General features: G+C 68.1%; 1 protein-coding gene across 1 annotated transcript in view; it reads left to right on the plus strand.

Moving 5' to 3' along the window:
* Positions 1-5861: 5861 nt before the first annotated feature.
* RARA (retinoic acid receptor alpha) overlaps positions 5862-11405 on the plus strand; it is a 14070-nt gene continuing 8526 nt past the window's right edge. Inside the window, exon 1 of the mRNA XM_015651131.3 lies at positions 5862-6180. Coding sequence (XP_015506617.1) covers positions 6003-6180 — 178 coding nt within the window. The 5' untranslated portion in view covers positions 5862-6002. The remainder of the gene's footprint in view (positions 6181-11405) is intronic.

Genomic DNA, 11405 nt, shown 5'->3' on the forward strand with positions numbered 1-11405 from the left:
CTGGGCGGGGTGGGCGGATGGGGGGGTGCTGTACCCCGAGTGCTCGACCCCGACTGAGAGGGGACCCCCCCCCGGGGGCGGGGAGCAGCGCCCCAGGCTGGGGCGGGCCGGTGCGGAGACAAATCTGTGCCTCTGTCCCCCAAATCTGTGCCTCTGACCTTTGACCTCGTTGGCGGCAGGGGCCGCCCCGCAGCGCGGCGGGGGCTGGGGGGGACACGGGGGTTCCCCGAGCCGGTCCCCCAGCTCCGGGGAGCCGGGCAGGCACCGGCTGGTGGCTCCGGGTGCAGCACCCGCCGCGTCCTCGCGCCGGGATTAGCGGGTGACGGCTCGGTGGCTTAGCGGCCCCGCGGCCACTGCTCCCGGGCCATATGTCACCCGTGGGCCCCCACCCTGCCCTTGGGGGTGACCTTGCTGCGGTTCGAGGATGCGCCTGCTCCCATGGGTGTTCGCACCAGGGATGCCCGTGGGTGTCCCGATGGGTGTCTGGCCCCTCTGCCCATTGCTCGCAGCCCCACCAGGTGACACGGTGACACGGCCACCGACAGTGGGATGGCAGCAGCAGGGCAGTGCCCTGTGCCTTATCCGGTTCTGCCTGGTGCCCGCGGCTGCTTCATCCCACAGGGACGCCTGGCTTCACCCAGCTGTCCTCCCTCGTACATCCTCTGTGTCCTCGCACTCGGTCCCTGTGGCAGGAGCAGCGTCGCGGCCACGGAGCCTGGGGACAGCCGTGCCACCGCCACCGCCTGCCCTGCGGCGCTGGGATTCACCATCCCGCCGCTCCGGATCTATTTATATCCAGGAGGTTCTGGTGTGACAACGTGCCACATTTGGCCGCTTGTTCCCTGAGCCACCGTGCCCTCAGCCACCGTCCTGGCGATGTCCAGCGCTGGTGCCAGTGCTGGCATGAAGAGGGTGGCTGAGCTCTGGGACCCCCCAGCCCTTTTTGGGGCGCTGCTGCAGCACGTCAGGGCAGGGGGAACCGTGAGTCCCCAGCAGTGCGTGCCTGGAGCCCCAAGGTGCCCCATGCCATGGGGCACCCCTGTGCCGCAGGGCCCCCTGGCAGCGCCAGCCCCAGGGGGGGCGCAGCGAGTGCGGGGGGTGCGATCATATCTGCGGTGACACATGTGCTGATTACGGAAAATGGGTTAATCTCCCTGCGGCTGGAGGCGGCTTAGCGGGGGGTGGCTCGTGGCAGGGCCCGGCGAGGGGCCGCGTGCGCCCGCAGTGGCCTCCGCTGTCCCCACTGAGCCCCGGCTGCCAGGCAGTGACAAGGGACATGGCAAGGGGACGTGGCAGTGGCACACGGCTGCCTGCCCGCCCGCAGCCAGCCTGGGCGCGACGCGGTGGGTCGCGGTGGCTGCGGCGTGGAGCGGTTTGGCCCCCCCAGGTACATGGGGTCTCTGCTCCTGGGTGCCTGCCCAGGCTTGGGGGCACGGTGCCACCAAATCCCGGTGTCCGGGGGTGTCGCACAGCCGCCTGCCCGCCGGGTCCCCCCGCGCTGTGTCCCGAGCGGCCCCGTGCCAGCTGCACTTGTCTGCCGGCTGTCGCCGAGCCAGCGAGGGCTGTCTGGGGCCGCGCTGTTCCCGGCACGCCATTCCCAGGGCGCCGGCTGCCGCCGCAGCCTCGGCTAAAAACAACCGGGACTGCCGCGAGTGGCTGCCGGGGCACCATCCCCCTGCTTCCCGGGAGCCCCGGGGGAACTGGGATGGGGCACTCGGGGATCCCTGGGATGGGGCACTCGGGGATCCCTGGGACGGGGCAGTCCAGGACCTGCCCTGGGTCTGTGGTTTCCTGCTTTCATCCTGAGGGTTGGGATACAGTCTGGGGGTTGGACTGTACCTGGGGATGTCCCCTCTATTGGGTGGGTGTGTCCCCAGCGTGCTGTGGGGGCAGCCCTGCAGTGTGAGGGGCTGGAGGGTCATCTTGGCCAGGACACCACTGGACCACTGGCCTGTTCCTCGAGGCACCCACGGTGCAGCCAGGCTGGAGCGGTGCCGGTGGTGGTGTGGCACAGCTGTGGCCATCCCAGGGGCCGTGGCGGGGGCTGGGGCACCTGTTCCCACAAAAGAATGGCGTGTCTGGTGGTGGGTGCGGGAGGTGTAACCGGAGCGGCGCGTTCCCGGCGTAACCGGAGTCAGCCCAGCCGCAACAGGTGGAATTTCAGTTTGTGGCTCCTGGCGGCAGTGACATGTGGGGTGCTGGGGTGAGGACCCCCACTACAGAGCCAGTCCATGTGCCTCCATGGGCTGGGGAGGCCAGCATGGACACCATCCCTGATGGCATCCCCGTGGGCCCGTGTGCTGGCCCTGGCCCTGGCCCTGTGTCTGTGCTGGGGGAGCAGCGGTGGCTCGGTGTATCTTGCAGTTGGTGTAGGGATGTGATAACACCAGCGCTGCCCCAGGACCTGCGGTGGGGCTGAGCAAGCCTCTGGGTTGGCTGCTGGCCCTGGGGAGTCGGATGTAGGTCCTGGGGTCTGCACTGGCCTCAGCATCCTCAGATTCCTGTTCCCAGCAGCCTCAACTCCGGCACTCGCTGCCTGGCCGAGTGTGTGCCTCTGGCTCTGGCCGTGCCGCAGGCTGGGCATGATTCACGCCTGCCCGGGGACGTGAGAAACGTGACGGTGACTCACCGTGGAGAGCTTTGGGGATACGGGGAGAGGGTCTCTCTCAGCAGCCCTGTCAGGGGGGCACCTCACCGCCCCTGCACAACTCTGCCTTGCCCTGGGGGGCCCAGAGGGGCCGGTGATGGCGGGGGGCAGCGGGGGGCAGCCAGGCCCTTGGCCTCGCGTGCGAGGCCACCCCGGGCTGGCTCTGCTGCCAGCGAGGAAACCGCAGGCTGCAACCGCAGTGGCTCCGCAGGCGCTTCCTGCCCTGCCCGGAGGCTGCCATCCTGTGCCCCCGTACCCCAGCACGGCAACCCCGCTCTGCCCACACACCGTGGGGGCACAGGGAGGGTCCCCATTACCTGTTCTGGTGAGAGTGGGGGACATACACAGCAGCCGCTGCCAGATTTGGGGAGTGCAGGATGCTGTGGTGGTGAGCCCTGTGATGGCAGCAGGGACAGGGGTCTGGGTGACAGGTCAGTGAGGTGATACGTCAATGGGGTGATACGTCAGTGGGGTGACTGAGTCTAGGGTGGCAGGGGAGCTTGGTGACAGAGTCTGGGGTGACAGGGGCTGTGACAACTGGGCCGGGACCGAACTGAAACCTGTCAGCCTGGGAATCGAGAGTGGCAAGGGGAAGCTGCGGCCTGGAGCACGGTGCCCACTGGTGTGACAGGAAGGGCTGGGTCACTGCCCGCTGTCCTGCCAGGCACCCCCAAGCACCCCCGGGCCCGCCGGCCCCCCGCTGCCGGGGGTACCAGGGCGGTGCCCCCACTCACCACGTGTCACATCCGGACGCTGGTGCTGCCATCACCGTGTGCCCCGACAGGAAGCACAGCTGGGTTTGGGGGTGTGACACGGGCCGGGGGGTGCCTGCATGGGGGGTTTTGGGGAGCATCAGGGTGGGCTGAAGGTGTAGCTGGCTGGGGTGGTCGCTGTGAAGGGGGTGTTGTGATGTGGATGTTCTGGTGGGATCCCGGTTGCTCTGTTGTTGGCACTGGCTGTGCTGAACGTGGCTGTGGGCACTGAACCCAGCCTGGGGGGTCACAGTGGGGGGCTGCCTTTTTGGAATGGGTCTCCTGGGGGACTGTGCCAGCGCTGCCTGGCCTGTCTGGGTGTGCACACGTTTTTGCAGAGGGCTTTGTGTTCTCTTTGGGGTCACAGTGAGATGGTGGCTTGGGCAGCTGTGTCCCACCCCAGCTGTGTCCCCCCCCCAGCCATGGCTCCCAGATTATGTCCCCCACCAGCCCCACTGCTGCTGGCCCTGGGAATGATCTGATCTGCGTGTCCGTGCGTCTGTCCATCCGCTCCCGGGGGCCACCCCCGGCCTGGGTGGGAGGTTCCTCGTGGCTGGATTTGGCCCGGGCCCTGCAGCAATGTTTTCCGGGGCTGGAACGAGGCGCTGGATTCCAGGAAGCTCCGGGCCTCGTCCAGCTCCTGCAGGGACTGGAGGAAAAGGCGTTGGGGCGGGTGAGCATGGGCCCTGCCGAGGGGCTGCACGGCCCCTGGCCCCACACTACTGACCTGGGGGGGCTTTGGGAACGCAGCTTGGTCAGAGCACCCAGGACCCACATTTGGGATGCCCACGACCCCCCAGTTGGGGAGCAGCTGTGTGCTGGGGGCTGTGGCAGCACACGGTCCCAGGGGAGCTCCTCTGGGCAGCAGCTCCTCCTGCCCACCAGGACCCACAAGGGGGGCAAGGCTGGCCGTGATCCCCAGACCCTCCTGGCCACTGCTGGTCATGTGGAGCACTGGGAAGGGGGGGTCACTGGGGTGCACGGTGACCAGCCTGGCGGCGTTGGCCTCGCTCGGTCCCTGGCCAGCGGCGTGTGGGGGGGCCTTAGTGGGTTGAGTAATTGGGCCCCGGCACGGCTGGCGCGGTGCCCAGCAAGCACTTGGCACCGGCAAACATAAACAGTTCTTCCCGCGTCTCCCTCCCCCGGCTCCCCCCGGCCAGCACAACTCGGGGGCCACGGCCTGGCCGGGGGGGCCATGGGCAGTCCCCCACACCGCAGGCCAGGGTTCCTGCAGCGCCATGTGTGCACCCCACGCAAGGGCTGTCCCCGCTCCCATGCTGAGCTGGCGTCCGGCACCGTGCCCTGGCAATGCCTGTGGGAATCCCACACTCACTGGGGCACCCTGTTCTGGGGGGATGTGACCCCCACCCAGCCACTGATGGGTGTCCACCCCAGGGGTGACAGGACCACAGGTCTCCCCAAGGGTGTATCACTGGGTCAGTGGGTGCTGGTGTGAGTTGGGAGAACGGGGGTCCTGCCTCCGGTGGGTACAAGCAGCTGGGTTCTGGGGGGGGGCGGGCAGGGCCATGCCCATCCCGGCCCCTCCCCAGCGCCTTGCCGGGCGGCCCAGCCTTGTTCCTCTGGATCCTTTTCCGCCTCCGCGGGGCCAGGAGCCAGCACTCTCGGCAAATAAACAGCCCCCGCCGGGCCCTGTGCCAGCACTTAAATAAACAGCCAGCCCGGGATTGTGAAAGCCCCGCGCCCCCCTTCCCACCACCCCCCGACTGGCCAGGGCCGAGGGGTCCGTGCCCACCGGCCTGGCGTGGGAGCTGCCGGCACACGGCGTGGCCTGGCACACGGCACAGGGCACATGGCACAGGGCACATGGCACGGGGCGGGGGCTGCGTCGCGACGGGCAGGGCCCAGCCCTGCGGCCGGCTAAGCCCCCCGGTGCTGGTCCTGCGGGGGTCGAGCCCCCTCCCTCTGAGGCCGGGTGGCTGAGCCCCCTCAGATCCGCGCAGCCGGAGTGGGCGCGTGGCCGTGACGGCAGAGCCGGCCTGGAGCGGAGCCGCTGTCCTCAGGGGACCCCAGTGTGCCCATGTGCCCCCCCTGCCCAGTCCCCAGCTGCCCCACAACCCCCAGGCTGGGGCAGGGGTGGCCCCCAGGCCTCGCTGTGTGCCCCATCTCCCATGTCTGGACTGGCAGAGCAGGTTTGGGGTCACGGTGTGGCCTTTGGCTGGAGGGGGGTGCCCTGTGGGGCCACAGTGTCCCCAGGCCGTCCCCACAGCATCCCCCCCCCGTTCCCCCCACTCAGCTAAGCTGGGATTAGTGAGCTGCGCCTGCCGGTGCCGCCGTCCCGGTGTCGTTAATCGGGGGGATCGGCGTTAATCCCACTCGGAGCCCCAGGCCCGGCCGGCTGCGCCCTCCTGGGGCCGGGAGGGGATGTGGCTGGGGAAACTGAGGCACGGCTGGTGGGTGACAACACAGGGTGGGGGTCAGTGGTCCCAGCCCCTCTGCTAATGCCCCTCTCTGCTTCCCCTGCAGTGCCACAGGACCAGCACCAGCTGTGAGGACAGCCCGGCAGCAGGGCACCCGCGGGCCCCATGCTCTGCTCGCCCCCAGGACCCCACACCTGAGAGCCCCCCCGCACCGGAGACCCCACCATGGCCAGCAACAGCAGCTCCTGCCCCACGCCGGGCGGGGGGCACCTCAATGGCTACCCTGTGCCCCCTTATGCCTTCTTCTTCCCGCACATGCTGGGGGGGCTCTCACCGCCCAGCACCCTGGCCGGCATCCAGCACCAGCTCCCCGTCAGTGGATACAGCACCCCATCACCTGCCAGTGAGTACCACAGCCCTGCTGGGACCCCCAGTGCTGGGGACCCCTCTGGACCAGGCTCTGTCCCCAGTGTGGGATGTGGGTGCCAATCCCAGGCTGGTCCATACCGTGTCCCTGGGGTGGTGGCACTGGTGAGGGAGGGGCTCCCTGCTCCCAGCCACACCTGTGGGGAGCTGATTTTGGGGGCTCCGTGATGTGAGCGCAGGCTGCTTTTCCCCATGTGTCCCTGTGAGTGCTGCTGCTGGGGAAACTGAGGCAGGGAGTGGTCAGTGGCCCTGGTGAGGTTGTCATTAATTGTGGCCGCCTTCGTTAGTGGCTGTTTTATGTGCTGGTTATTACTGGCCTGCGGGCCCTGGCCAGGGTGTCCCTGTCCCTCACTGTGACCAGCCTGGGTGCCAGTGGGCTTGGTGGGTGCTGTGTCCCCATGTCTTTGTTCACCGGTGGCGGGGCTGCCGAGGGGGAGGTGATGAAGGCAATGAAGACAATCATCATCGCGGCTGCTCCCGATTCCATTTCCCCATGACAGGGTCGTCCATCACGGCCCCAGTAATCACTGCCTGCCATGACAGCAGCTGGCAGCCACTGGAGGTGGGCTCCCACCCGGGGTCCCCCCAAACCAGCACCCCTCAGAGTGCCTCAGTTTCCCTGGATGCCGTCTTGGATGCTGTAGGGTGGCTGCTGGACCTCTCCCCGGCCTCACGGTGGTGGGTGCCCGTGCCTGTTCCGTGCAACAGGAATGCCCTGCGGCGCCCGCTGCCGGGGAGAACCCCGTGGGTCGGGGTGTGGCGGGGCCCCCCCGGCCCGTCCTTGGCCCCGGGGCCGGTGCAGGTCCGGGCAGGGCCGGCCCTGGGTGCTGTCCCCCGCCGGAGCCGCCCCGGCGGCGGTGGGACCCAGTGGGACCAGTTCAGCGACTGGGTGTCGGCGGGTGGGGCCACTCCCCCGCGCTGGCTCTGGGGCCATTCCGGGCGTGTGGGAACAGGCTGGGGGGGCCGCCTGTGTCCCCCCCTTCCCTGACACTGAGGACAAGGCCGCGGGTATGACTGGAGGGTGTCCTGGGGTGGGTGGCCGACTGGTGAATCATGCCTCAGTTTCCCCTTTGCCTTCCCTGCTGGGTGCCCGAAGGATGCAGGGGGTGGGGGCGCCAGGTCTTGCTCCCCCCCCCCGGCATCCACACAGCCTGGTGGGTGCTCTTTTTGGGTAGGTCCTGTAGGACTGGGGTGTCCCGTGGTGCCGCTGCTCTCGCTCCTGCTGCAGGGAGGTTCCGGTGTCTGTGTCCCGCCTGCGGGGGGGCCGGTGCCGCCACCCCCTCCTTACCATGTGTCCGGCCCTCACCAGATGTGCTGCAGCTGCACAGCCGCAGGGCCGATCTGGCTGGGCCCTACCGGGGGTGCAGATGCCCCTCCCAGGATTTGGGATTGGAACGGGGAGCCCAGCGGGTGCCGCGATGGGGATCTGCTGTGTTGGGAGCTGCGTGCGGGCACGCGTGTGCTCCCGCGATGGATGTACACGCGTGTGCCCTGCCCGGAGCTGCGTGTCCGCGGCACCGTGCACGGTGCCGGTGTGTGTGTGCACACCTGGGGCTGCACAGGCCGTGCACGCGTGTGTCACACGTGTGTGAGTGTGTCAGTGCCCGCTGTGCCGGTGTGTCGGTGTCACACACAGAGCGGGTTGCCCGTGTCCCTGTGCCAGGTGTGTACACACGTCTTGGTGTGTGTGGCGCTGCTGGTTTGTGCCTGTGCCCTCATCCCCATCCCTGGGGGCTCCGTGGCGCCTGGCTGTCCCTGCAGGTCCCCTCCCCGTGCCCAGTGCTGGCCCCGTGGCGTGTCTCGGGGGTCTGTGAGGGGCTCCCTGTGCAGCCGCCCCCCCAGACCCTCCCTTGCCCTGATTCCCAGGCCTGGCTGCGGGACCCCGGCCCAGCCCCCGCTGCAGCCGCGCCCCCCCGGCCCCGCTGCGGGCTGCCGGGACAGGGGGCCCCGCGCCCGGGCTGGCCTGTCACCCTACCCGCTGGCTCCGGTTTCCTCGCGCCGCAGCCGCTCCCCCGCAGCGCCCCGTAATTAATTAATTTTTAAAAATTAATGAGCAAAACGTGCTCCCTTGCAGGCCGGGGGCCGGGGTTGGGGGGGCCGCGGGGCCGGGGGGCCCCGCTCAGGGCAGTGGCCGGGGGGAGCCCCGCGGGGTGCGGTGCTGGGGACCCCCCGGCCCCCCCATCCCTGCCCGGGGAAGATTGATGAGGCGCTGGGCCCCCAGCCTGGGAAAGCCCATTAGGCGGAGGTTCTCTATCACTGTCAGGGGCCGGGGGGAGCCGCCTGCTCCAGCCGGGAATTCGCCGGGCTCAAAAGCGGCTGAAGGGGATAAATGGGGTCTTTTGAAGTGGGCGGGCGAGAGGGGGGCTGCGGGGCCCGGGGGAGCTGCGGGGCCCCGAGGTGCCGGCGCGGCGGTGGGGGAAGGGCTGCGGCCAGCACCCCGGGCTGGGCTTGGGGGGGCTTGTTTGGGGACCCCCGTCCCTGGGGATGTCCGTGGGGACTGTGAGCCTGTGATCCCAAAGCCATCCCCTCCGGGCACGGGGGGTCCTCCATGAGTTCCCCATGGGCTGTAGGGTTGGGTTTTCATCCGCCTCTTGGAGGCATCTCTGTCCCCCCGGAGCATCGCTCGGGGAATGGGGCCGGGAGGATGCGGGGCTGGGGATGTTGCTGGAAGGGCCCTGTTTTCGTGTCCCCAGGCTGCCGGTGGGATGTGGCTCAGGGCGGGGTGTCCCTCTCCCCCTCACACTGCGGGATTGCGTGTGGGGTGTCCCCTCGCCCAGTTCCTCTTGGCTCTGGAATTAAGGTTTTGGTTTTTTTTTTTTAATCTCTGTTTCTTCCTGTTGCCGCCGACGCGGGACGGGAGGGGATGCGGGACGGGAAGGGATGTGGGAAGCTGTGCAGGAAGCGATGCGGGATGGGAAGCGCTGCCCGTCGGGGCGGCCGCCGGCACGGCCCGGCCGCGCGGTGCCACCGCCCGCGTCCCCTGCGCCGTCCCCTCCGTCCCCTCCATCGCAGCCACATTCTTTCCAGCGCTGGTAAATGAGTCAGAGCAGACATTTGTCATGTTCGCTGCAGGAAGTTGGAGCAGCGCTGGGCTTTTGTTCGAAACCTGCTGGCTAAGCAAAGCCCCGACTTGCCATTATTATTTAAACAGGCGCTGCCGCTCTGCGCAGCCCCGCACGAACACACGGACACGCACACGCGTGTACAGCCGCACACACAGAGACAGCCACACACACAGAGACAGACACACACACACAGAGACAGCCACACACACACAGAGACAGCCACACACACACAGAGATAGCCACACACACATAGAGACAGCCACACGCGTGTACAGCCACACACACAGAGACAGCCACACACACAGAGTCAGCCACACGCGTGTACAGCCACACAGAGACAGCCGCACACAGAGACAGCCACACACACACACAGACAGCCACATGCGTGTACAGCCACACACACACACAGACAGCCACACACACACACAGCCACATGCATGTACAGCCACACACACAGAGACAGCCACACACACAGGGACAGCCGCACGCGTGTACAGCCACCCACACATGTACAGCCACATGTGCGCAGCTGCACACGCACAGTTACACATGTACAGCCACACATGTGCACAGCTGCACACACAGAGACAGCCACACGTGCACAGCCATTCATGTACAACCACACATGTGCACAGCCGCATGCACAGCACAGCCACACGTGTGTACAGCCACACATGTGCACAGCTGCACATGCACAGCCACACACACACACACAGGACAGTCACACACACACACACAGTCACAGAGCCACATGCACGCACACAGCCACACACGTACACGCAGAGCCACACACAAACACAGCCACACGGACACGCAGATGTGTGCGGCAGTGCCCGCACCCTCCCATCCGTGTCCAGCTGTGCACATGCGTGTGCTCCTCCTGCCCGTGGTAAGGCCCAGCTGGGGGTCAGTGGGGCTCCTCTCCCTCCGGGGGCTCTGCAGCATGGGGCCGGGGCAGTGTGGATGCTGTGCTGTGCCCGCTGTGCAGCAGGGACATCACCGCTGTGGCGGGAAGTGGCACCCCCGGGGCCTGTCCTTGGCGTGTGACCGTCCCCGCTCTGCGCTGGCAGCGCTGTCACCACTCAGGGGTCTCTGGGTTTGTGGTGTCACCTTCAACAGGGGCTTGCGTGAAGGGGTGGTGTGGTGGGGAGTGGCGGCGCGCGGTTCTCTGCCCTGCATGGGTGACACGCCAGCACACGCGTGTGCATGCACACACAGACACAGCGCGCTGTGCACGCACGCGTGTGCTCCCGTTCTCAGCTGCTGCCGTGCTCGGTGGGACACGGTGTCACACATGTGTGCGTGCAGGACGAATGCACACACGTGTGTGGACACAGCCTGCCCTGCGCAGGCACACACACCTCCCCGTGTGTCTGTGTAGCGGGAGTGCGTGTGGCCCCGCTGCAGCGGGGATGCAGACATGCATCATGGACTGGGAACATGCATGAACACAGGTGCACATGCATGTACACAGACCCAGCTACCCCCCACCCCCCCGGGGGGTGGCCGAGGGTCAGGCCGAGGTGAGCCCTTCCCGCGGGTTCACCCGCAGTTCACCCGCATCCCATTAGGCAAATGAGCCGCGGCCGCCGGGCAACCCCCGGGACCCCCCCGGGACCCCCAGGGTCCCCCGTCATCTCCACCGGGCAGCCCCGCCTTGAGTCCCTCCCCATTTCGCTCCCGCGTGGCGCTGACCCCGCGTGTCCGCGTCCCTCTGCATGTCTGTATTCTCCTGCGTGTCCCTTCGCCCCCGTGTGTCCGTGCCCTCTCCGTGTGTCCATTTCTCCACCGCGTATCCGTGTCCTCCTGCGCGCCCGTGTCACCTCATGTGTCCGTGTCCCCACCACGTCTGTTACCCCCTGCATGTCCGTGTCCCTCTCGGTGTCCGTGTGTCCCCCACCCCGTGTCCTGTGTCCGTGCCCCCCAACGTGTCCATTTCTCTCTTGCGTGTCCGTGCCCGTCCCCGCGTGTCCGTGCCCTGTGTCCGTGTCCCCCCGCGTGCGGGTTCCGGGCGGCCCCGCGGCGCGGAGCGGGTTAAGCGCGGGGAGGCGGCGGGTGCCGGGAGGGACCGGGGCTGGCGAAGCCGCAGAGCCGGCGGGGCTGCGCCTTCCTCCCCTCCCCCCGCCTCCTCCTCCTC

This window comes from Parus major, chromosome 27 (genome assembly GCF_001522545.3).
Source record: "Parus major isolate Abel chromosome 27, Parus_major1.1, whole genome shotgun sequence".
NCBI lineage: Eukaryota > Metazoa > Chordata > Aves > Passeriformes > Paridae > Parus > Parus major.